The sequence below is a fragment of the Tamandua tetradactyla genome, chromosome 15 (genome assembly GCF_023851605.1).
Source record: "Tamandua tetradactyla isolate mTamTet1 chromosome 15, mTamTet1.pri, whole genome shotgun sequence".
Taxonomy (NCBI): domain Eukaryota; kingdom Metazoa; phylum Chordata; class Mammalia; order Pilosa; family Myrmecophagidae; genus Tamandua; species Tamandua tetradactyla.
In genome coordinates, this window is record NC_135341.1 from 20,737,529 (window position 1) to 20,765,282 (window position 27,754).

Genomic DNA, 27,754 nt, shown 5'->3' on the forward strand with positions numbered 1-27,754 from the left:
GCGTTTAGGAGCCTCAAATGAAAAAAATCTGTGTAATTAAACACCAGACTAACAGGACAGAGAGATGTTTTCACTTTGAGAGACTGGCAGGTATTAAGACTAAATAAGAGAAAAACAACCAATATTCCATAATTATTTGTGGATTATGTTCAAGACATTCAGGAATAGTAGTTCTCTATTTTAGCATATAGCAGTAATCCTCTCCTCATGGAATGTACATCTTAGTGGATTCATTTTTAGTGCATTTCAGAGCAATAAGCACTGAATGACAGGTGAAATTAGACACACTATTTTTCTTATTTGTGTCACTATATAGCATAATTTGCATACATTGAAAGCACTTATGATGCAACCCTGCTGTATAAAGTTGGAGATACAAGTTTCTTATCACCTGTGTAAGAACACTAGTTTGTCCTGTAAATTCATCTTCATAGCGAAATAAATGAAAAACAGAGACTAATGAAAACAACACTGTTGGTACCAAAATCATCACATGAGAAACTGGACTGTGTGTTAGTCAAGAGCTATATGAAAATCCAAACCATATGAAAGGCACTTTAGAGGCATCACAGAACATAGGGAGTTGGCAGGCCATTCAAAAGTTTGAGACTCTGTGTATGAAGTAAAGAACTTCCAATCTAGTCACAAAGCCAGGCAGTCACAGAAATACCATGTTCCTTAGTTTCAAGCTGGCATCAAATGTGTGATAATACCTTTTATAGAAGAATAAAAGTGCCCTTTAACCTTATAATCCATTTTTATTTCAGGAATATTGAAACAAAAGGAAAAATAGGCATTGTGGAATTAAGAAAGTAAAACAACGGCTATTCTGACACTTCATGGGTCCTGTTGTGCAGCAGTGAATGAAACTCAGGAAGGAGACCGAGTGCTTCTCTTAGGAGCCACCCAAAAGAAATTACTGCAGTGTCAGAAGAATTTCAGTAAGGTGTCTACTCTATAAGGTGATTTCTAAGGAAGAACTAGCACACTTTCAACAACATGACAGCAGCAACACATATAGCCATTCATCCACTCATTTATTCACTCCCTCAAACATTTTTAAGCTTCTACTATGCATCAAACACTGGAGAACACTCCCATATGACAGGCACTATCCTAAAGGCTATATACACAAAGCAATAATTCTTAAAGGGGGCAACTTTGCCCCTTAGGGGATAGTGGTAATGTTTGGAGACATTTTTGATTGTCACAACTGAAAGAGTGTGTTGCTGGCATCTGGTGGACAGAATGCACAGGAGAGTCCCCTTACAACAAGGAACTATCCAGCTCAAAATGTCAACAGCAACAGGCTAAGAAACCCTGCTTTAATTGAAGCAGCCTCACAATGGCCTTATGCAGGAGCTAATCCTTACCTACTTCGGAGGAAACTAACAGCAAGAGGTGTTAAATCATTTGTCCAAGGCTGGTGCCGAAGTGTTAGAGTAAACTTTCAAACTCAGGAAATCTGGTGACAATATGCAACAAGCATTAACTCCCTGCAAAGTTCTCGGTATGATTACAGAAAAACCGGAAGTACTTAAAAAATTGAGTCTTGGGACCTAACACTACCATTTCACATTCCCTTTTCTCAGTTTCCATTCAAAATGATTCCCTTTCTGCCTCAGACAAAGGGTATGTCTTTCCCATTCATTCCCTACTCAATCCTGGTCTCTGGAACAAGGTATAAATAGGATGGCTGTCTAATTTCTGATTTCTCCTTTACTGCTTAAAGAGTAGCTCCCATAAGCATAAATAAAAATATGCCCCCACCCTACAAGAACCTAGAGAACCAGGCAATACCTTCCGTTTAGGAATTCTCTTCCCAGAAGTGGTAAAATATCAGAACATAGTGCGCCGAAGAGGCCAGACTCAATCATAGCCTCCAAGTAGGCAGGAAGGAAGAGGCTATGGAGAGGGAGAAAAGACAGTTAAGGTAGCTGGCTGGCAAGCAAGTATAAAAAGACAGGACACAAAAGGGCAGTGTGGATTTCAGCCTTTCTTAGTTCCCATAGGAACCAGTCTTTGGACTCTGTTTATAAAAGTAGTGCTGACAAGTAGTTGCAAAGGAGTTAGGGCAATTGATGATTTTGAAAACATGGGTATCAGCAGCTTTCCAAGTACAAAACGTGTAAATGACTCAACCACGCCACTTCAAATTACTTTTAGGGGAAAACTCAGGGCTATATATTAAAATAACATATACACTTCCCCTCCCAATTTCAACTAGCTACTCCATCCAAGAGGAACACTCATGGGTAGTGAAACATCAATTTTATTACTCACTTAGCAGGAACCATTATCTCCCTTCATCTACCCTAGTTTTACAACAATACGAACAGGTTTACATCAATACTCAATAAAGACTATCATTTTATCAAAAAAGAGGTCGAGGGAGATTACTGAGAACCACAGTGAAATTACACATCCTCTTTTTTTGGAAGAAAAGTTGCTGAGACTGTAGTCATGTAACATTCTACTCCTTATTCAACCCCAAATTCTGTTATGAGATGCGCAGTTCACTTATCATGAACTTTCTTACAGGAGGAAGAACACAGCTTTCACCTCTGTTAGAGACTTACAGAGGCTGGGACTTGCAGAGTAGATACAATGAGGTAGCGAAAATTACACCCCAGATTTTGTGTGGATTCAGGAGTTTATGTCCTCTGTACTCTGAGATTCTCAGATGAAGAGCATTATTGTAGCCAGGAAGCCTACAATTAATTCCTCCTTTCACAAAAGCACATTGAAGTTCATATCACATTTTCAAATCACAGGGCTATAAGAAAACTGGGATTTCAACAGCCAAAAATTGGGGGAGGAGGAAGACAGGGAATAAGTTGAATCCTGCCAGTTCCTTAAGGAGAGACAGACCCACAGATAATGGAAACACGCCTCCAGCCATCAATATAAATTTCTGTCACTTAGAAAGGACCTCTCATGTGGTATCTGAAACTAGTAAAGCCTTCTTGGAGAGCACTGTGGCATTATCTATTTTAATACACCCTGAACTTTTCTGAATTTACCTACAGTACAAATGAGCAAACAAATACAAACACCACTAGTGCAAAGAAACTTGTAAAGGGACTTTGTAGCACTATTAGTAAAAACAGCAAAACTGCTTTTAGGTCAGGTTTAAATAACCACAGTATACCCACAATACAAGACATTCATTCTATTCTGCAGTATCTTCAAGAGGTTAGACAGAGCTATATATATAACATGGGAAGATCTCCATATGGTTAAGCACAAAAAAGCAAACTGCAGACCTAAAACTAGACTAGAGACCTGGGAAGGCTGCTTGGAAGAACTAATGTTTCTGATCTAAGAGGTGACTGCTGATTTTCTTTTCGTTGCTACATGGGGGTGGGACAGAAAAGGGCACAGCAGAGAGAAGTATCTCCCTGGGGAAAGGGGAACGCGACCCTGCAGAGGGATAACACATAGCTTGGAGGGAGAAGGGAATCTAAGGAGCTGTGGCGGCATTGGACAAACGGAACACAATCCACCAGCCACATTAAGTGGTTTTAGCTTCACCATTAAGGGCAATGGAAATGCAGACATTAAAACAAAAGGAAGGTAATATTAGATAAGTTTTAGAGCATCCAGGCTGCCAACTCATGTCTCGAATTCTGTCCCCCATTTGCCTCTAATTTAAAGCAAGTTCAGTTCCAAAATTTCAGGTAGAATTGTTTTTTTTAATCTGTCTATCTATATGAAATGATACATGCTTACACGGAATCACACTAACAAAAAATCGTCATCTTCCCAGGCTGGCCCATTTCTGACTTTTAGCCTTCAGTGCATCTAAAATACTGCATGCTTCTAATGAAAATTATAGAAAGTAATATTGCTTTGAAAACACTAATTAAGCAAAGCATTTAAAAAATAGAAACAAAAATTTTTTAACTATTATCTTGAATATGGGAACTCGAATTAAAAACCTACTTCAATTACATGTAAAATGACAATGGAGACTTGCAGCGATCTTATAAAACAGGCTTTTGGGTACCTTCATTAATAGTGTTTAATACTGGTGGGTCATGAAAGTTTCTGAAAATGTGTTGGTACACAGTCTCTCCCCCTGAATATGATACTTACACAAATATGGACAATATTTTACAGACATCTATCAAGGGGTTCAAGGACGTTCCACTGCTCAAATAACTCCAGTTAGAGAATCCTTGATTTCAAAGGCCATGTATTATTAGTTCTTCATGTTATCTACTTCCACTTGCACATCTAGGGTTTTCCTTGCCTTTGATATGGGTTTCTAAACAGTCACAATTGACCTCTGTTACCCATGTCATCTAAATAAGATGGGAGATATTAAAAGGGAACAGATGTTATGTGAACTCTTCCCAAAATAAGAGTTAGAGAGACAAGGGAGCAATTTAAAGAAGGTGTGACTATACAAAGGAGACTGCCTCAAACAGAGGAAATACAGCCAAAGAAATGAAAACAAAGCAAAAGAAAAAAGAGATGGTAATGATGTACCTTCTTTCAGAAAAGACCACAAAAAGGTGGTAAGGCAAAGAGAACACTGGCTCAGCCCCTTGTGTGGCCCCTCTAGCCAAGGCATTTGGTGAGTGCCTCTATGCACTTCAAGGGCTCCTCCTTTCTGACAGGCTAGTCAAAGCCAGACAAGCTACCAGCATAAATTACACACAGAGGTATTCACAGCTGTTGCCTACAAAACCTTTTCAGAACGTAATTACAATTTTGAGTATGCTTCATGCTACCCCCACCCTTACTTTTTTTTTTTTGGAGGGGGTGCTTAAAGTAAGTAATTAGGCAAGAAGATAGGCAGTTAGAACTTCCACTGTATGCTCCATTAACTCCAGCTTTAAAAGCCACCTCTACTAGACCCTCTGTGTCTCACTTTAATTCCTTAGCAGTTCTTTGAAACAGTGCCATTCTATTCTCCCAAGTCACATAAGGCAATCCATAGCCATATTTAACAGAATCAATCCACAGACTCCAATTATGTCTTCACATAAGCAGTAACCACTACCCAGTGTCTTAAAACTTGGTACAAAAATTCTTAAGCAACAAGGTACATTAGAACCTACCCCAAATTTTAAATTATGGGATTTGAAAAAATCAGGTAGCTGTTCGTCCACTCTGGCTCCTCTCTTCATTTGACAGTGCCCAGATACAGACATAATTCAGGGCAGGGCTTTCAGAAAAAACTGTGCAAGGGCTGCACACAAAGGATTCTACTACAAGATATTTTCATAAGGCAAATAATTTGAGTGAAGATCTGAAACTAACCACTTGCAAGATATATTCCCTACTCATTCCCTAATTGCCTATTCATAAAATTGACAGCACTTAAAATTTATTGGAAATTTGAAAATAAAAATAAAAGCCTGTTATCTCTGAAAATGAGAGGGAAAGCTGTCTCTAAACAGGGATAGCTAAATTCTACTGAACCAAACACTGAAGTCTGAATTTTAGCAGCACTTGAGTCCATTAAAATACACATTAAGAACTATTATCCATGTTAAAAAAAATTATGTCCAATTTAGTCATTACCGTTTTCAAACCCCAGATCACTGCCAAAGGCTACTGAGAAGGTAATTCCCAGTTCCTGTGGATGGATAGGCACCCTCTCAATTATCTCTCTACTATTCATCATTTGGTTCACTGACAACATACAGTGTGAAATCACTTGGCACAGAGCAAAAGATACGATCTGGGAGGGGTTTTGCAGACAGGAAGCACAGGCTAGCCTGGCTTTCAAGTAACTCCCATTTGCCTTGTGCCAATAGTATGACACATAGGCAAGACCACAGTAATGTCAAGTCACCAAGGCAAAGAAAATATCTGATAGAAAGTTTTGGTGGTGGTTATTTTAACCTATTTCCCTTCTGGGTAGTGCTACCAATAAGACAAGTAGAGGTAGGAAAAAAGAGTGAGAGGACAGATCAATCAACTTAGTTACTTAATATCAAACAGAATGATTACTGAGTGAGAAAGTTAAAATTAATAACTAATTTTCAAAAGAAAGACTTTTGGATAATCTTGGATTATAATCATCTCTGTGTAAGATTGTTTTAGCTGTTTTTTTTTTTCCTTTCCAGCTGAAGACAACTATTCCAAGTGGTTGGCATACATGCCTCCTTCCTGTTATGTTTAAGAAATTTCTAAATCATTTTTACCTGTCTCAACTCACTGAAACTACTAGGATTGACTTTCCTGGAGTTAACCATTTCTCCACAAGATTTTCTACAAATTATGTATATGAAGGATTTTAAATAAATCCTTGCATGGCCTAATCCTTCACATACAAATATACACATACACAGCTTCCAAGATTTTAAGTCCAAGGAACTAAGACAATCCTCCCACTTTCCCAAAGAACTTGACTACTGCTGTTATTTTCTAAAACACCAACTTCCTCCATTTTAAATTGCTCTCTGGAGTATGCAGTGATACCTGACTCATTTAAATAAATTAAAACCTATTCCAAGTGTCCGCTCATAAATGGCAGCTCATCATGTAGAAATCAGTCATTGCTGAACTGGCAAATCAGGGAACCATATGACGTTGGGGACAGCCAGAACAAGAATCTCAGAATTGCCACTTATAAGCTCTGTGACTTGCGGCAAGTTAGTTTACCGAGCTTCAATTTTCTCATCCTTAAAATGGGGATAATATAAGTACCTGTTGCAGTCTTGTTGTAAGGATTAAGTGAGACAATACATGTTAATCCAGAGCCTGACACATAGAAGTGCTCAAAAAATGAGTTACTACTATTACCTGCTATCAGATATTGCCTAAAATACTTAAGTTTTCAAGTTCTCAATTACTTTTTAAAAGATTTTCTCACTCTTAAGTAAAATGGTTACATAAACTGGGATATATAGTTATCAGGATTTCTGTCATGTTTTCCTAATTCTTAAATGTCATCCATCGAAATCTTTTATTAAAGAAGCTGTTTTATCTGAATGACTAGTGAGAAAAAAAAAGAGCTTCTTTGTGAAATTCTACATAGACTTAAGCAGTATTTGCTGAATACTAGTGCTCACCAACTTGATTAATCCACAGGGAAGTTTTTTTTTTTTCACATGGGCAGGCACCAGGAATCAAACCCAGTCTCCAGGATGGCAGAAGAACTCTGGGTTTGTTTCTTAAATAATCAAAAAGTTAGTTGTTACATTTTCTCTCCTTGCATAACTATCAGGGTGAGGAGAAGAACATCATAAATAAATTATAAACTCACACAATATAGATTGCTTTCAGCAACAGTCACCAGCTTTTAAGAAATCATCTACCAAAAATAAGGTCTTTTGAAGAAATAGCCATCACAGGCAGTTAATAATGAAAAGCTAAGACACAGGACTAAGTAAGGTAAGAAGAATAGAATGTAGCAAATAAAATCTACAGTAGACTCTGAACTTATCTTCAGAATAGTAGTTCATCACTGCAGACAGAAAAAGGCCAATAAACAAAATAAAGAGAAGAAAATAAATTTCCTATACAGAGGCCAAAAAAAACATGGAGTTTATCTTGGGAAAGAAAAACCCTGATGATGTAACAGAGGCACACAAGGATTCAGGCACACTGTCATTTATTCATACATAATCAAGTTATTCCAAAACCAAAACCATCTCTCTCTTCAAAGCATGACATATTATTAATCACAAAAAGGATGTTAAAACATTGCACATCAAGATGAGTTATGCTCTATCAAACTTTATAACCAACAAGGGAATGGAATGCTATTGCAGTGAACACTAACCAATCCTCCATCCCTATCCCAACAAGGGGCCAAAGAACATTATGAGTGAGTGTTCTGTACTGTTTCCCCTTTGGGCCAATTTTGCAAATTTACTCAAGACCAATCTAAAAACTTGCCACAATTCCTTCTATCTGGCATTTATACCCAAAATCTAATTACAATCACACATCTTAGCGAGAGTGATGGCTTGTTTTATATTGACACCGACACTAATGGACAACTTTTGATAAAGGCTATAAAGTAATATGAAGAGCAATGTGAATGTCTCCTCTAGGAAGGTGACAACCAACCTAAATCTGGCAGGATGAGAAGAAACCAGGAATGGGATGGGATGGGGGCAGTAGGAAAAGCTGTATCCCAGGAAGAGGGAACAGCATGCGCAATGGTTTGGAAGTTAAAAAGAACCCAGCGTGCTGGAGGAACGAGAAGACCACTGTGCCTGATGCATAGTAGGCAAAAGTGAGAATGGAAGGTGATAAGATTGGATAGCCCCCTCCCCAGCCCAGCAGGAATCAGACCAAACAGGGCCAGTGTACCATGACAAAGGGCTTACAAGGCCTTATGTGATCTACACCTCCTCAACTCACTCTCAACTGCTCAGCATCTGAACTCTTCTACCACACTACCCTCTCTCACATCTCTCTAGCCACTAGGTCCCCTGCCATTCCTCAAACACGCCAGACCATCTATCTCCCAACACCATCCTCAACCTTCAGACTTGTTGTTTCTTCTGGCTGAAGGCTCTTCCCCGTATCCATATGGCTCACATCCTCACATCCTCACATCCTGCCAGTCTTGGCTCTGTAAACTGTTTCTCACCCTATTTTCAATTTCACTCAACCCTGCTTTATTTTTCTCCCCAGGGCACTTATCACCACTTAACATATATATACATTTGTATTTTACTTGTTTGTTTCCTTGCGGATAAAATAAAAGCTGCACAGAGCATTTATGTATGGTTCCATATTCCTACTCAGTAGAACAATATCTAGCATGAAATGGGTGCTTAAAAAAATACATGATAAATGAACACAAACAGAAACCATTAAAGAGTTTTAGCAGAGGAGAAATAATCCACTTTAGGTTTTATAAATACATTTTAAAACCTCACTTTCTCAGTTTATCATTACCTAGAAACTCAGGGAGTTTAGGTGGAAGAGGTAGAATATGTGCCCAAAGGGTCTCCAACTTCTACTTTAGCCACCACCAAGTCTATTGTCACACTACTACAATGGTGATCTTTAAAAAATAAATGCCTTCATATCATCCCACCACAGAATACCTCAAACCCCGCCACCCCCTAGCCATTGGACAAACACAGCCTCTTTGGGGGATAATGTGCATCCAACCCAATCTCCTGCCCTCTACTAATCTCCTCCAAGGCTGAAGCAAGTTCCAATCTCCTCCACAGAGATGCCCCCACTTCAGAAACTGCTCCCCAACCAGACTTGCTAACTCATCCTTCAAGGCTCAGCAAAAGTCCCAACTCTCCCACTTCATCCCCTCGAAGAAGCCTTCCTTACTTAATCCCCATTTCCTCTCTCAGTGTTCCCACAGCATTCCACCTCAAATTGTCATGTCACCTGATTTTCTGGGCTTACACTTTCCACCCTTCCAAGGTCTCACAGGCCTTGCTAGGGAGTTTGGATTTTCTTTTTAGTTCATTGGAAGACCTCTACAAGAAGCATAACTGCCTATTTACTTGACTGTCTCCCCCTCTGGATACTTTAAGACAGACAAAATTCCTCTTCCTACCCACTCTCAAATGATGATTGCTCAATTTCCCTCTCCCTTCACAGAAATGGCAGGAAAGAACTATCTATCTTATCTTCCCACACTTCCCCATCTCTTTCTGCAACTAAATCCAAACGCTTTTCCTCTCATTACAATGGAAGAAAGTCCCCGATTCTATTTGAGACCCACCAGTTCATTCGTGCACTGGGTCCCATCCACTCTTGCTAAATCAAGGTATTATTCTTGCAACTATCCCTTTCCTCACAGGTCATCAATTTCTCCCTAATAGCTAGTTCACTGTGTATTGACTGTGCCTTGCTTCACCATGGGGCAGGGTATCTCTCTGACCTGTGCAGTTCTATCCCTAGCACCCACCAGGAAAGCTGGCACTTAAGTAATACGATAAATATTTACTGACCAACTGCCTGACTTGGGGTTAGGACTGCACCTCCTCACCTTGTTTACACTTATAACTCAGATTCTAGCCCAGCATGATACCAGAGAATGTGCCTGCCATATGTTTAGAGAATAAAAGCTGAAAGGAATGAAGTTAAGAAGAAACAGCCAGAGGATTCCATTGTCGGATGAAATATCCTGAGGCCTGCTGAAAGACAGGGTCTAGATGTTTTCAGGAAGTGAAATGACCAGGCTGGAAGTGTGGGTCCTGCCTGTCAGTAAGCATCTAACATAGTTACACAGGTGTCCATGACCAAGTATGAATTGTCCTAAGTCTAAATCCTGTTACTGAAGACTTAATATTGGTCCAGATTTAGATTACAGAGAATGATGACTTTCATGTTCAATATAGTCTATTATTAAAATTTTTATAATAAGCAAGTATTAACTTCTATCATAATTATGATAATACTTTCTACTAAAAAAATATGTCCACATAGTTTCCAAAGAGAACAAGGTAACACAAATGGAGAATTGCTTCGAGATAAAATGGAAATTTCCAAGAACTGAAAAGACAATTTTCTAAATTCTCTCATCAGGCAGAAAACACCCTGTTACCATTACCATACATACATAAAATCATATTAGTAGTAGCCTTATTGGTTCTCTGATCCATTTCTCAACTAGTAAGGATGACTTCATTTTATTAGTTTATAATTTAACTTTCTTATTCAGTAAAAGGGGTTTGAAAAATATTACAAGCAGCAGCCTAACAAAGCACAAAAGTACAGGCATCCAGATGTGGACCAGGAGCAACTCGGCAAATGCAGGGGATAGTAAATACCCACCATGGCCTTCTCTGAGCCAAAAAAGATGACTATAGAAGGAAATAAGAAATGTCAACTTCCACTTCTCATTTTCACTAGAGTCCAAGAAAGCTTGGAACTCAGGTTCCTCTGCTACACTTTGCTATCTTGAACATGCCAAGATTTCCTCTCACTGGCCACCTTACCTGCTAAAGGAAAACTGACATTTCACTTTTGAGGCTCTCTTGAGAGTCCAAGCTGACCACTTGATTAGAGGGATGCTCACAACATTGCTTTTTCATTATTGATAAAATAAAATTAGTAACTACTATTTCTTGAACAGTTAGTTACTCTGTTAGATACTACAGTGTCTAACCTGCATTATATCATTTAATCCTACCAACAACTAAGAGATCTTGCCACTATTCCCATTTTATAAGTAAGTCAACTAAGGCTCAGAGAAGCTATGTAATTTTCTGAGCTAAGAAATGAACCCAGGATTCTTTAACTTCAAAACTAGAGTTTCCAATACTGCCTCTGTTTAGAGGTGTCTTTTGTAGACGTACCACATAGACCTCATTTTCTGCATAACACCTACTAATAGCACACAATGGGAAACAATGATTTAAAAAAGAGGTCCTCAATCACCAAAAGAGATACCAGTATCCAAGAAGTTCACAATGAAATGAGATAAGAACAATGCAGTAAGAGTTTCTTAAAGCTAAACTTTTTTTTTAATTTAAAGTACTGTCATTTATTTCAACATAATAGCACTGATACATTTAAAGATGGTGATATATATAAATACACATATAAAATTTCTCTGTCTCTCTATATAAACGAAAAATGTCAAACGTTCTATGTTTGATGCCCCCAAATAATTTTTGAAACGTTTCTGGTGTGAAATATAAAAGCCTGGAAATCATTTGTTAAAAGCATTCTTTTCATTTTACTGCATTACTGGAGTTCAGGATTATGGAAAACATCTGTACAACTGAGAGAGAAATATTTTCTGTTTTTAGATTGTGAATCTAATCGATAATGAACTTTTACTTTTTTTACCATATGGTTACATGTGAGAGAAAAAGCATTTTATGTTAACAGGGTCTTTATTATTAAAAGGGACAATAACACAATCTAGTTTCATGTTATAATAGGCTGAAATGCAAAAATCATTTTCCTCCTCCTTCTACTCATTTATAATAATCCCTGCTGTACAAGATGAACATAAATGTAACACTCTGCCTTTCTCTCAAAAGTACAGTAACTCCAACTGTTAAGTCATCTAACAGGCTTCTTTTTCTCCTCAGAACTTCAATCAAAACATACTTTAATAATCAGAGGGGCCCATTTATTAGAAATACTGCCATAAACTCTGAATATCAATGGGATTAAAAGCAATCTTGCACTGAAATGCTACTCAAATGGGGAAATTTCACTTCTCCCTTTTTTAAAAGATTTTTTTTTATGGCACAAATCCCAGATGATTGTATTTGCTAACTGCTGCAATCTTAACTTTCATTTGCTCTTTTTTTTTAAAGCCAATTGCTTCTATTGCAAACCACACACACCTCCCTTCCCCCCCACAAAGAAGTTATACAAAAATTGCTAAATACAACACACAGACTGCTGCAAGGACAGCAAGAAAAAGGCTCTGATATCCTGATTTTAAAACTGTTTTTTTGTAGTTTATTTATTTTTTGTAAAGGTCAGTATTTCTAATAAAGGATAAGGAAAACAAAGGTCAGGGAACTTAGGTGACCTGCCCAAGTTTATGAAAGGCAGGTGCACACTCTGGAATGGACTCAGCACAGCAAAGTGGTTAAGCAGTAAATTGTGGCATTAGGATGATCTGAATTACAGGACCCTTTACATACTTTGTGACCTTGAAGAGTTGCCTCACTTCTTAGAGCCTCAGTTTCCTCATCTCTGATACCTAGATCACAAAACTGCTGTGAAGACTATGTAAGGTGAAATATGCTGGCGCAGAGTAAAAGTGCTCACCATACTTGAACTGTTCACAGATACGAGCACTGTGATATTTGGATTCAGGGAAGCAGGATGCCTTTATAAAGAAGAAATGAGACTGCATAACATGTAGGTCACACGATACATGAATTCCTCACATTTCTCTACTAAAATTAGTGTTTTCAAGTACCAATAAAAATTGTAAATGCGGTATAGCCTGGGAACCTCATTCTACTGCAGGTACTGGGTATGGTTTCCACTAACTGTGACATCTCGTGGTTTTGAGCCCCTGGACCACTTCTTGAATCAAAATGCAGATCTGTTTCCTGACGAATCTTCCTTATAATGCCCAAACCCTCCCATATGCTTTAGTTTTTCTAAGATAGCTAAGAATCAGTGACTCTGAAGAATTTGCATCAGGTACCCTTTTCAAAAATCCCATTGTGACTATAATTAATATCACTGAATTGTACATATTAAAATGGTCTGAAATGGGGAAAAAAAAAAAAAACCCAGGCTAAAATCTAGCCTCTTTCTCCAAAAAATTTACCTACCATACCAGGGTTTAATAGAACCCAAATACCACCTGCACAGTTCAAAGCCCTTGGAAGCTGGGGCAAGAAACACTCTTGTATTTAAATCGCCCTCACACAGGTATATGCCCTAGAAAAGTGGCAGTAAATGACAAAGGTCAACAGAGACAGGGACTCTTCTTACTCAAAACAGTTTTTCCTTAAAAAGATTTCATTCAAGCTTGGTATATGTCTTCCATATTGAATAAATTCTTGGTATAAGAATATCAGATTTTACTATTTTGAAGTTTCTCCCCTTCAAAATAAAAAGTTCAAGGAGAGATTGAATCTTATTTTGCAGAATGAATTTCCTTTCATTAACCAAAAACAAACAAACAAAAAATATTAGAATAAGAGTCTGCAAGTCTTTTATGTAAAGGCCAAAACAGTATATATCTAAGGCTTGACAGGCTATACAGTCTCTACCACACCTGCTTCTGCTGTATACTATATCAAGAAAGCAACCACAGATATTAAGTAAGTGAACTGGCAAGGCGATGTTCCAACACAACTTTACTTACACTTGCCACAAAAACTTCTTTTCAGTTTTATTTCAACTGCATACCATTCTTAGCTAGTCTTTGGGCAAAAGCTGGCTCACAGGCTGTAATTTTCATTAGCATAACATAATCAGAGGGAAAAATTGTGAGTGTACATCTGGAACTCTGGGGCCACCTTCATCCTCAGACAAGGAGTTAGTTATACCAGGACTGTCAGGAAGGATGCTGCTGCCCATGGTCACAAGTAGCACACCTTTCTAGGGAGATGTTTTTCAATGCAGGCCATCTACAACAGAATCTCTGAGTACTCCTTAAATGTGGGTTTCATGTTCAACAAGCACTCCAGGTGAGTATAACCCACATTAAAACTAGGGTCTCACTGAACTCAGTCTGAGGCTTAGTTTAGAACTCCACTTGTGGTACAAGCAGACTGCAAACATGATCACATGCAGAACCCTTACACATCCACACAAGAGAGGAGAAATGAAGTCTGGCTTGACTTTGAATGAAAGGGGCAGAATACATAGTCTCCATTTTGCAGGAAACAAATTCAAGTCCATGTAAGCACAAAAGAAAACAAAAAGAAGTCTAGGACTTACTTCATGATAAATAATTCAGTGTGGGGAGTGGGGTAGTGAAGAAACAAGATTGGACAATAACTAAATTGCTGAAGCCTTATTAATTACTGGGTGTTAAATATAAGAAAACAAAAATATTTTCTCGACTTTTCTATGTTTCACAAATTTGGGGGAAAAAGAAAAAGAAATAAGAAAATCTTAAAAAAAACAGAAATGTTCTACTTCATGAGATAGTTTTACGCCTATTATATAGTACCTCTAATAGTACTTTACACAAACACCTATTTGTTTTCAGTTAACTATGAAAAATCTTTTTTTTTGAAAGGAAAAGGTAGTATTGTTATGTTGATTCGATCTGTGTTGGTTGAAGCTACCCACCTTCCCAGTTTTTCTCTCTCTCTTTTTTTTTTTTAACATCTAGCTGTCTCTAGGTGCCAACCAACTTCTTGTTCATGTTGCTCAATTCTGTTACTGGTATCATAAAAGGGAAATCAATGTGTGGATATCATCCTGGATTGGCATCCTACTTCTTTGCCTAGATATCAAAGATGAGAGGTAGTGTCCTGTCTGTAACCTTTCTGGAAAATGTAAGCCGAGCACTAAATGCAGGATAGAATAACAGGAAGCACTGAAAGAAGGCCTCTGGCCTCCCCTGGGGCTATAAAGCACCCCTCATTTCCTTACCTCTGAGAATACGTATCTACTTAGGGTCATAATACAATAGGAAATCAGTCATTTGAACCATTCACTCACGCGACTCAGTTCAATTTCCTAATAGTTCAGTATGTTCATTCTGAACAAATATTTACTGAGCACAAACGGTGAGTAGGGGCTGAGCATGCCTTGATGAGCTGTATCCTTGCCCTTGGGAAGATTATACTCTAAGAGCCATCACACAATACAAAATTTCAAATGGCAATACTAAAATGTTTAAAAGTGCAACAGGTGAACTTGCCTTAAGAGGCATTAAGGATGGCTTTCCAAACAAAATTCCATTTTTCTAATTTTACTGGCAACTCTCACAATGAAACCATAATTTTTTAAAAATTTGCTGTGAAATAGGTCATTTAATGCCTTCGTTTTTCAAGGCTCCTTTTATGTTCAGACAATAACGTAGAAATTTTAATCAGACACCCACACCAAATAATTTCATCCAACAGAGTTTAGTCAAACCTAGAATTTCACAAATCACCTTTGAAAAAAAATTAAAGAATGTGTGTCTTGAGTTAAAAAAAAAAACTATACGTAGAACGGAATGATCATGTTAAGAATGTTTTTCTTCGTTTGTTGCTAAATTTTTTTAATTAATAAATAAATTCATTTTAAAAAAGGGCCACCTTGGAAGCTGAAAAAATTTACTTTGAAATTTACCAGTTTTTGCATATATGTTATATTTCACAATAAAAAAAGTTAAAAAAAATTTTTTAAGTCAAAATGTATTACCAATCCTTTCCATCCAAATCAACACGTGCAGAGAAGTAATACAAATTACAGAACCAAACACGGCAATAAAAATATTAGAATGCAGAGACAAAAAAATTAGCTAATCTCTGAAAGATATTTATCCCAACACTTGCCTACCTGTGCTAATAGGAAGTGGTATGATATATTAGTTAAACTACAAACCTCATTTCCACTGAAATCCAGAGTTTCAACCTTCTCCAAAAGTCCCATAGCTTAATATTTAGGCAGTCTTGCCAAGAGAGAATTAGACAAGATAAGTTACAAGGGGAAAAAGACAGAACCTAATCTAGCAATTTTGAATCTCAGGTGTGTGTGTTGATCCTTTAGAAAATCCACAAGAAGCTGTGGGCATTTGTCCTAGAACGTGCACATACATGCTATTTTGTGTACAATGTCAGGGTCACTTAGACCCCCTGAAGCCCATCCAAGGACCCCAGGTTAAAATTCCCTGACCCAGATAAATATCAAATTAGGAAATCAGGTCTAAGATTATCAGCAGCTGAAAGGGGTAAAGGAATTAGTGTGTACTGAGTTATTTTACACACGTTATCTAATTTAATTTCAACCCCTACAACAACCTTGGAAAGTAGGTATCACTACCTCCCTTTTACAAAAAGCAAAAGCTAGAATCTGAGAGGTGAAACAACTTATGAAAGGTGAAGCAGCCTCCTCTCACAACAGGTTTTCTAACTCTAGGTCCACAATCGAAAACTGGAGGAGAATTCAAGAAGTCAGGTCCATGTTCCTAGAGATCTTTTGAGATGGGGACTTTCTGATCTTTAACTCTCCATTCACATGACCAATTTATCTACAAATTTATTCTCAACTTAACTTCAATGACAAGAAAAATTAGTACAGATCTAAACAAAATATATAACATGACACAATTATATTATCATATATTATACATTACATAATATAAGGCTTATATACAGATATATATATATTTAACTTCCCAACACCTTTTTTTGGTAGGAGATAATTATAAACAAAGACAACATATAACTAATAATTTTGATAACATTTAAATGTAGCCACGCAGAGGCTATTTGATAGGAGAGCCTAAAGTGCACTGAGTGTGAGTGCTGAAAGTCTTCAAGTTTGGATTTTTAAAATGCTTCAGAAAATTCAAAAAGTCAAATACAAATAAAAAACTGACTGAACTTAAAACTTCAGTCTCTACTCAAAATGGCAGGTGTAAATTTCAACCAGTTTGAGCTACAGCATTCTCTAAATGGCACCTTAATAAACACTAATAATTTGATAGATCAGAAATGCACACAACCAGATCCATGACCCCTTCCTGCCTCAAATAAATAGCTAAGAGGTCCATGATATTCACAGAAAACCTGCTGATGAATATGTCTGATAGAAAACAATAAATACAGCAAAAATCGGGTCCAGGCCACTAAATGTGGTTGGGTCTCCATCCAGGCCAAGTAGCCCAGTGAACCACTAATACACCTACTCATCCTCTACTGGGAATTACCAATCATTAGTACCCTGTTTACACAGATTTAGAAACCTTTTATGGGAAATATCCACCTCCAGAGAATGAGAACTAAGAACAAGAGCAGATTAGGTCTTCTAAAGTTCTATTCCAATTGCTTCCTATGAAAGTTGCCACCTAGCGATTTTAATTTTTTAATCCCAGGCGCACTGCCAATTCAACACTAAAACCGGACTAACAACTGGTTTTTCCTATTGCAACATCGCCAACAAGTCTTGTGCTTTCCCTCTCTTCTTTACTCTCAAAAAGCAATCCTCATTTTCAAAATCAATGAATCTGCTCTATAATCTGTTTCAACTGGCAACTCTCTTAGAGCTGTCACTGATATTACTCTTCCTTAGAGTGTCAAAAAGCCAACAAGTGGCCAATAGAAAGAAACAAAACAATACACGAAGAAAAGACAGGCCCTAAAACCAAGAAGTAAGTACGGAGCAGAGCAACAAGGTGTGCCAACTCTTAACTTCAAAATGTTCCCCAAAGTTCCTCCTATTCTTTGGCCCTGGAAGTAACCCTCTCAAAACAAATGGCTATGGATGGAGTATTAATTGTATTTAATATTTGGGATCCCAAACCTCATTCAATGCTTTGTCCTCATTATCACTTAAAAGAATAATTTGATACTGAATCTGAAATTGTGCAAGTGACTGAACTCAGTAAGTCCTTTCTTATCACAATGTGAACGGCCTGGAGAAAGCATTAGATAGCAAAGGCTGACTATTCAAGGGAAAAAATCTCAAAGAAAAGTCTGACAGTTTCTAGGAATCTACCTGATCTTCCATTTGTAGTCAACCACGAACTGCATATATTTTCCTGAAGTATCTTTTTAATAATTAGACTCGGACTTCACTAGCTACAGGCACTAAAAGTATATTTTACCATATAAAATTCTGGTTTATTCTTTCTTGAACTTAGCAGTCCCCACATCCCTCAAACAAACAAAAACTGGCCAATTGCTCCTTTGTAGCATCCTAAAGTTTGTAACCTAAATTCCATAGAAATAAGAAAAAGCTGCACACATAAAGTATCATCTTCTTTAGGATTCAAAATTCATTTTAATTATCAGCAGAAATTTTAAGGTGACATTTCTTTTCTAGATCCCCCCAAGCATTCGTAGAAATGCTTTCTAAAGCTGAGGAGTCCTTTCCTCCACTTGTGTTTCTCAGTAAGGGTCAGAGCTCACTGCCAGATCCAAGGCTCATAACTGGAACAACAGAAGGACTTCTACAATCCTAAGAGCTATCATCTGACACCCGCACCGGTCGCTCATGCAGCACCTTGTCAGGTCTCCACTGAAGGCTTCCAGGACGTCGCTCGCCAGCATAGTTAGTCCCCCTACGGACTAGACTTTCCAAACGCTCTGCCCCTTCCCCTCCTTCTTTCTCAAGCAGCATCCTAACATAGGGATAGGATTTGAGGAAATTTAGTGCGTAAGGTGGGCAAAAGTTCCCGGCCCAGGTGAAGCAAGCAAGGAAACTTCCCCAGGGTTCGCAGAAACTCCATCAGGGGGACTGGACTCACCTTCCCTACAGAGACCCATGACTTCGCGGTTTTTCCCAAACTCCTTCAAACTTTCATCCAAGTCCGTCCCTAGGAGATACACACAGAAGGAGGGAAGAGGCAGGTCAGTGGCCAGAAGTGTGACTCACCCTCACACACGCACACGGTAGATGTGGGCACCTCTGCGTTCCGCAACCCGGCGATAGCATCTCTGACCCCCGAGCGGGCGGATATCAGGACAGGCGGGAGGAGACGAAAAGGAAGGGAGAAAGGGGGGCGTGGGAAAGAGAAGGGCGTAGACACTCACCGTCCTTCCCAGGAAGTTTGGAAGTCTCGACCCACAGATTCCACGACTGTCCCAGCATCGCTTCGGGACTGGGCAGGGGCCTGCGTTCCCCGACTGTGGCCATAGCCGCGGTGGCCGAGGTGGAGGCGGTGCCGGAGCCGCCGTCCTCGGGCCGCAGGCGCCGCGGCGGCGGCTGCCGCTGGGGCGGTTGCTGCTGCTGCTGCTGCTGCTGCTGCCGGGCGGCCGCGGCCGCAGCTCCGCCTGCCGCCGCCGCGGCTCTGCGCGGCTCCCCCCTGACGTCATCCGCGGCCCGCTCCGACATTCTTTCCGCTCCTACAATGTAACAAAAAAGGGGGGGAAAAAAAAAGAGTCGCGCGGGGGCTGCTTTTAAGGAGGCGCCGGGGAGTTCCGGCGGCGTGCACTGCCCGAGAGCCGTGTAGAGTAAGCTGACAGCGACCCCCGGTCGCCCAGTCCTACCCCCCCCACGCCGCCTCCCCACCCCCCCCAACCGCCTCCTCCGGGCCAGCCTCCACCCCGGGCGCAAAGTCCGCGAAGCGGACTCGCTTTCGGTTTCAACTCCGGAAGCCCCCTCGGGGGAGGGAACTGGACGCCAGGCGGCCCGCCGCCGCGGTACAGAGTCCCCTGCCAGCGTCTGCTCGAGAAACCTGGCCCGGGGCGCGGAGGCAGACATTCGAAACTGCCCCATGTCCTAGTTCCCTGTCCCGCTACGGCAGTACGAGGTAGGAAGCCCAGAGCCGCCCACCCTGCGGTCGCTGGCATCCCCGGGCTGGGCCTAGCGGCCCCGCTCCTTCCTTCCGTCCGCGCGTCCGTCCGAACGGCGGCTCCCGGTCGGCTCCCTTAAGCGGAGGCGCCTCCCGCCGCCTCCTCCCCCTCGCCGGTCCCTCCCTCTCTGCTCGCTCCGGCGAAGTTTGCACGTCAAGCCCCCGGAGCGAAGCCAGCGCGAAGTCGGAAACGCCGCCACCTACGGAGGAGCTGGTCGTCTGGCCAGCCCCGGGTCACTATCGAGTGTTGTCGCCATCGTGCCCTCCTGCCCAGAACCCTGGCAGGGGTTGGTGAGACGGACGCAGGGGCACTTGTTTGCTGCTGGAGGGCGGCCGGGCAGCTGTCAAAAGCATGAATGGGGAGCCGCCGCCTAGCAGACGCCGGGCGTACTGGAAACCACAGGCAGGCTTGGAAATGAGGCCTAGGTGTCAGCCCGATGTCCGGAGCGGGCCCGAAGACCCCCACGTGTGTGCCTAGAGGTCGACCACCAAGGTCACGATGTGCGCCAGGGGAACTTATTCTTGGCCAGCAAAAAGGGGACAGTGATAACAGTGTAGGCTGGAATTGAAAGGAGGGAGACAGACCGAGGAAATCTTTAAACCACTGACATGTTTTGGAGACACTATCCAAAATATTTCAATCTCTCCTTCCATTGCTCCTGGAAGTGATTCATTCACCTACAAAATAAAATAAAAATCTTGGCATTTAAAGATCTGGTTCACTTTTTATTCGTTGTTAGTCTCTCATTATGGTTGTCTTTTCTAGGGCAGGTTGAGAATTCAGGGATTAGGACAATATACAAAATTCCTCTACAAACATGTTTAAAAGACTTTTTCTATTTGTCTTAGTTTACTAAATTAAACATGGCCCACAAAACTTAGCACGCCTTCCCAATACACACACACACACAGATTCTGCTTAGGTGATATTATCAAAGCAATGTAAAAATTTGAAGCCTAAGACAAAAACAATGATTCTGATCATAATCTTTTACATGGCAGTCTAACAGCACTCTTACATATGTTATAACTGCTTGCCTTTTACATATGTTATAACTGCTTGCCTTCACTGACTAGGTGGGAGTATATGGGTTTATTCACAGTTTTTATCCCCAACATGTGGTCTGATAGGGGTGGCCAATGTCTACTGAAGAAACAAAGTCCAACTTGCAGAAACATAAAAGTAAAATAAGAATAAAAATTAGTAAGGTAAATGTTATCACAATCCAAACAACCTTGGACTCTGGTGGAGAGAATCTGTTTTAGGTTCAAATTTTAAAAGCTTTAGAATATGTATATAGATTTATTTTTAATTAATGTAACTTTTAAATTTTAGAAATAAGATTGCAAAACTTTTCCTGGCTTGCATGCAAGCACAAGTCCAAAAATTGAAACTATAGATGCTTCCTGTCCTTATCGAGAAATGGTAAAAGCCAAAAAAAAATTTTTTAACCATTTCTAAAGCTTTAATTTCCTATATCAGAGCATCACTGAGAAAAATGCAAGGGTATAATGTGTAATTCTCTTGGCAACAATAGGGTTCCTAACTCTTAATATGGTCCCCAATGCAAACTTTTCAATTTTTATTCATTCTGAATTATTGAAAAATCTGCATAATTATATAAAACATCTGTCTTTGTTTCCTTGGATTAAAATACAAAATTTACTTTACCAGTGACTTTGAATTTTGTAATTCTATAGTAAAATAAATTAATATATGAATTTTAATGGCATTTGGAGCTACCTTTAAAAAGAAAAGCTTAGGGTCACCAGCTCTATAGATATCAAAGGGCACACAACCCTTCTGATCTCAGAGAGTACAGGGTAAGAACCAAAAGGGAAAGAATGGCAAATGTGAAGCACAGTCCTACTTCATCAAGACACTGCTTGACTTCCCCCTTTCCACATGTGAAACTAGATCAAGATTCATAATATGACTTCTAGCTAAATGGGGTCAATATAGCTATTTATAATAACACAACTTCTATTCCTAATTCCTGCTTAATATCGCTCAAATTTTTCTTCAAAATTTTTTATTAAATAAAGAAAATACAACAGGACTTAACAATGAAAAATACTAAGTACCACTTACTGTTCTGATAATTATTAAGGAAAATTATTACTAATAGCAGCTATCAATTACTGAGCACCTACTGAGTGCTAGGCACTGCATAGGTAATTTATATCTCTCAATTAACCTTTACAGTTGTGTAAGGCAGAAGTTGATTTATTTAAAATTTACAGATAACGAAAACGAGGATCAGTTCTGGAGCCAGTCTTCCTGGGTTCAAATACTAGCTCCTCAATTTATAAGTTAAGTAACCGTGGACACTTTACCTCAGCTTCCTCATCTGTAAAATGGAGATAAAGCCAGGCTTCTTCTGAGGACTACATGAAAAGACCCATGGAAAGCATTTGATATAAACCTTGCATTATAAATAAATGTCTTAATTTTTAAGTGAGTGAGATTCAACCTAATCCTTGTCTGGGAAATGTACTACCAAATTGAAGAGGATGTGAGGATCAAGGGAATAAAAGACAATTCCTGGCAACATCCCACCAATTCTCTTTTGCTGCAGCCACTGTATTTTATCATATTTTTTCACCCATAAGAAAGTCCTAACCCATTCCAGAACTCGCAGTTTCTGATATCCAAAGTTGGTTTAGATTTCCCAATAGTTTGAATGAATCACTGACAAAAGTCAAAACTGCAAGTTGAGAAAGTGCAGAGGTCTGATACTCAAACTTGGGCAACATTTTTAAAGGGCTCCTTATACAAAGAGCATTGCCCATAAACGAGCATATAACAGAAACTCAAACTCATTTTTACCTACTAGGCCGTAATAAAGAACCTGTGACCTCTTTCCTAAATACAGCCTCTCCATATCCAATAATTATAGAAAAATATATAAGAAAATGGAGGGGGTGCAGGTTCAATGGTAGAATTCTTGCCTGTCATGCCGAAGACCGGGGTTTAATTCCTGGCCCATGCACTTCCCAAAAACTAACAATAAAGCAAACAAACAAAGAAAAAATAAGCAAACAAAAAAACTCAACAAATGGTGCTGCAATAACAGGATACTCACATGGAAAGAGAATGAAATGTGATCCTGAGCATATAGCATACCAAAAAAGAAAAAAGAAAGAAAGAAAATGACCAATACAAGTGATATCCATTTAACTTATGTCAAAATAGTAGTGTGGCTTGTACATCAACTCTCCTACTAGTGTATTTCTGATAATGTCTTGTAGCTCTGGGGATCTTCGAAATCTGTATGCATTTTTAAATGATGTACATTTTGTAAGGTTTGAGTAATAGAGCTTCTATTTATTAAATATTTCCTACCAGTCATTCTGCTATGCACTAGGGTGAATACAATATACCAGTTTTCCTAAAGATAAAAGCCAAAAAAAGACATGAGAAGAAAAATTTAATTCATCAAAATGCTCTTATGGAAAAGGATGTCACCACCAATTAGACTGTACGTGACTTAAGAACAAACTAGACAGTCAGTAGTGAAACAGTGCCAAGTTCTGAGCATTTCAGCCCTTTCAAGGATGTATTTAAAATATGGTCTTACTTCACCATCCAAATTTAGGGATGTTCCCAGTAGATGCCAAGGGTAACAAGGTCTCTCTTTACAAAAAGGATTCTTTGCACAGCAGATTCACTTGTAAAATGTCTTTGTTCAAAGGTCAAAGGCATTGCTAAGCACAAAAAATGTTGATCTTTCCAGTCTTAATCAGTTTCATGTAAAATGGCTGAAAGAACCCCAAATTCATCTATAATGCAAGACCCCACACAATTAGACTTTTATTCAGGAAAAAAAAAACACTAGCCCCAATTCAATATGTTTATAAATCTACAAATCAGCAACTACAGTATATTTATGGGTGCATATTAGAGGGTTGTTAGTAGAGATATTCCATTATCAACCCAAAGGGTTGCATCATTTGAGTCACAAAAAACTCAGAACCACTGAATCAGGAATGTGTTGACTTTGGTTTATTTCCTCCTAAAACTTGGTAGGCCTTAGTTCATACATTTTCAGACTCTTCTGTCCACACCTTTCCCCTTCCTTCTTTCTTCTCCCTGACAGAGAAGAAATGGTTCTCTTCTGCATATGGGGCACCATAGTAGGCCACTGAGCTCCCTCTAGTGAAATAACTTATGGCCTGTCAAATGCCTTGGTATTCCAGCATAGGGAGAACAACAAAAAGGAGTAAATATAATTCATCAGCTCAGTAGCTGGAATTGCTGACAGTCATGTGCAAAATTAGGAATAATAAGGTTTAGCTGCAAAAATGGGGAACTAAAGATGAAGGATAATTATCTTTTTAAAGACTTAACCTGTATGTATATGTATTTTAAAAATGGATTGATTTGCCAAGCAGTTCAAAGTTTTGAATTTTTGGTTGGTTTCTTAATCATATGTATGTAGCATAAACTACAGCTACATACATAACTCCCAAGGAAACATTCACCAGTAACAGCAAATTGTCGGAAAAGAGAAAAATTTTTAAATACACACATGAACGATAATAAATTGCAACTCTTAACTGAATAATGCCCAAATGTTTCTAGGGATTTATACTGACCTATAGGTTTATAACAAACTTTATTTAAAACCTCTCCCACTTGATTTAAAGCCTTAAGGTTAAGTAGTTTTAAAAGAGAGAGAATTTAAATTATAGAAAAGGAATAGAAACATTGGACGAACATCAGCTATAAAAAGGAGGCTGACTCTTCAGTTAGAGTTCTAGTACACTGCCTCAGATGCAATAAAATGCAAAGATTAAACACAGTTAAAAATAATTCCCTCATGTCATCTTTGTACTGACAAAGCTTTTGCTGAAGTTACTGTAAATATCACCATCCTATGGCTCCAGCTGTTAAAAGAACACAGAACCTACATACAGCCAGTCTGCCTACGTTGAATCTCAGCTCTACCACTTACTAGCTATACAACTCTGAGGAATTCACTTCACCTCTCTGTTCCTACTTCCTCATCTAAAATGAGTAAAATTAGAACATCTACTTTATGAGTAGCATTAAAACAATTGATTATACAAAGTGCTCTGTCAGTGTTTGCTATTATTATTAGCAACATGCTAGTCACATAGTAAAGCACCATGCACACCATACTATTATGTCAGCCTTACTGAAGCATGGCTTTAGTCATGTCAATCCTTGCCCTAACTCTCCTCGGGTGTCCTCACTAAACTAAATTAAAAACTTCTATTACAATATTCAAGACAGTCTGCCCTAGCCTCAGCTCCACCATTCCTATGATATTCAATTCTACAATCCAGTAACTACTCTATAATTCAGCCCAAAGGACCAAGTCAGAGTCTCAAATACCCTCTCATCTCTAGATCCCTACTCCCAAGGCTATGCTCATATAGGTTACTCCATCTATAATTCCTTTCCTCCCTTGGCTGAAAATCTACCCTCCAAAGAAGGCTGTCTTCAGATTCCATTTCTTTAACAAAATCTTTGCTGATCCCTCCCACTCAGCACATGGTAACTCATTCCACCTTTATTTAAATTATAGGGCTTCATGGACTAGGGGTTAAGAACATATTCTTTCCCGGGTTTGATTCCTGCAGCCTGCTCATGCCAAAAATATATATATATTCTTTGCTACAGTAATCAAAACAATGTGATACTGGCCCAGGGACAGATAAATACACCAATAGAGTAAAACTCAAAGTTCAGAAATAAACCCACACATCTATGGCCAACTGATTTTCTACAAGGTATCAAATCCTCTCAAAGGGAAAAGAACAGTCTCTTCAACAAATGGTACTAGGAAAACTGGATATCCACATGCAAAAGAATGAAATTGGATCCCCTCACATCATATATAAAAATTAATTCAAAATGGATCAACAACCTAAATATAAAAGCTAAAACATAAAATTCTGGGACTTCCGGAGAAGATGGCGGCTTAGTAAGACGCGCGGATCTTAGTTTCTTCTCCAGGACAGCTACTAGGGGAGTAGAAACGATACAAAACAGCAACCAAAGCCACAACAGAGATAAAAAAGACAGCGTACCCCATCCTGGAACAGCTGGCTGGCTGAGAGAAGCCGCTCGGGTGAGATCACCGAGGCGCGCGGGCTTCACCGGGCGGGGCGGCAAGCGGCCGGAGTCACTCACTTCCCCCTTCCCGGGCCGGCTGGGAGAATTGGAGAGGCGGTCCCCTGAAACCGCAGTGGCTGGTGCCCACACCACGCGCGGCCCCCCGGGCCAACTGAGAGAATTGGATCGGAAATCCTCAGGCCGCGGACAACGGTGATGCGTGGGGGAGGCCCCTTCCAAACCCGTGACTCCCTGGGAACGTGCACTCTCCCGGGTGGGCCGCTGCCGCTGGCGCCCTCCCGCCACACTTGTCTCCCCAGGCCGACTAGGAAATTCTGACGGGCGCCTTCCCGGGCTGCGGCGGCCATCAACCTTCCCCGCGTTCGGACCCCGGGCCGACTCGCACTCTTCCAAGCCGCTTCGGCTAGCGAACCTCCGGGATGGCGAGAGTTTTCCAAAGTTAAAGGTCCCACAGCACCTTTTACTGGTGGGACCCACAGACAAACGTGTGCCATGAGCGCCACCTACTGGGCAGGATAAGAAAAACAGAACCCAGAGATTTCACAGAAAAATCTTCCAAACTTTTGGATCCAATACCCAGGGAAATCTGTCTAAATGCGCAGACGCCAACAGAAGATAACGGATCACACTCAAATACTTGAAAATATGGCCCAGTCAAAGGAACAAACCAATAGTTCAAATGAGATACAGGAGCTGAGACAACTAATGCTGAATATACGAACAGAAATGGAAAACCTCTTCAAAAACGAAATCGATAAATTGAGGGAGGACATGAAGAAGACATGGGCTGAACAAAAAGAAGAAATAGAAAAACTGAAAAAACAAATCACAGAACTTATGGAAGTGAAGGACAAAGTAGAAAAGATGGAAAAAACAATGGATACCTACAATGATAGATTCAAAGAGACAGAAGATAGAATTAGTGATTTGGAGGATGGAACATCTGAATTCCAAAAACAAACAGAAACTATCAGGAAAAGAATGGAAAAATTTGAACAGGGTATCAGGGAACTCAAGGACAATATGAACCGCACAAATATACGTGTTGTGGGTGTCCCAGAAGGAGAAGAGAAGGGAAAAGGAGGAGAAAAACTAATGGAAGAAATTTTCACTGAAAATTTCCCAACTCTTATGAAAGACCTAAAATTACAGATCCAAGAAGTGCAGCGCACCCCAAAGAGATTAGACCCAAATAGGCGTTCTCTAAGACACTTACTAGTTAGAATGTCAGAGGTCAAAGAGAAAGAGAGGATCTTGAAAACAGCAAGAGAAAAACAATCCATCACATACAAGGGAAACCCAATAAGACTATGTGTAGATTTCTCAGCAGAAACCATGGAGGCTAGAAGACAGTGGGATGATATATTTAAATTACTAAAAGAGAAAAACTGCCAACCAAGACTCCTATATCCAGCAAAATTGTCCTTCAAAAATGAGGGAGAAATTAAAACATTCTCAGACAAAAAGTCACTGAGAGAATTTGTGACCAAGAGACCAGCTCTGCAAGAAATACTAAAGGGAGCACTAGAGTCAGAACCGAAAAGACAGAAGAGAGAAGTATGGAGAAGAGTGTAGAAAGAAGGAAAGTCAGATATGATATATATAATACAAAAGGCAAAATGGTAGAGGAAAATATTATCCAAACAGTAATATCACTAAATGTTAATGGACTGAATTCCCCAATCAAAAGACATAGACTGGCAGAATGGATTAAAAAACAGGATCCTTCTATATGCTGTCTACAGGAAACACATCTTAGACCCAAAGATAAACATAGGTTGAAAGTGAAAGGTTGGGAAAAGATATTTCAT

The 27,754-nt window shown here is 39.5% G+C and overlaps 1 protein-coding gene across 4 annotated transcripts in view; it reads right to left on the minus strand.

Annotated features, from left to right (window-relative positions):
• Positions 1 to 20,024, minus strand: part of ATXN7 (ataxin 7) — a 150,108-nt gene extending 130,084 nt beyond the window's left edge. Inside the window, exons 1-3 of one of the 4 annotated variants that reach the window (XM_077128785.1) lie at positions 19,819 to 20,024; positions 19,077 to 19,388; positions 18,791 to 18,859 (exon numbers count right to left, since the gene is read on the minus strand). In XM_077128785.1, the coding sequence (XP_076984900.1) occupies positions 18,791 to 18,859; positions 19,077 to 19,377 (370 nt within the window). In that variant the 5' untranslated portion in view covers positions 19,378 to 19,388; positions 19,819 to 20,024. Of the gene's footprint in view, positions 1 to 18,790; positions 18,860 to 19,076; positions 19,389 to 19,818 lie in introns of those variants that run through there. The other 3 variants (XM_077128787.1, XM_077128786.1, XM_077128788.1) reach the window with 3 other exon arrangements.
• Positions 20,025 to 27,754: the final 7,730 nt, after the last annotated feature.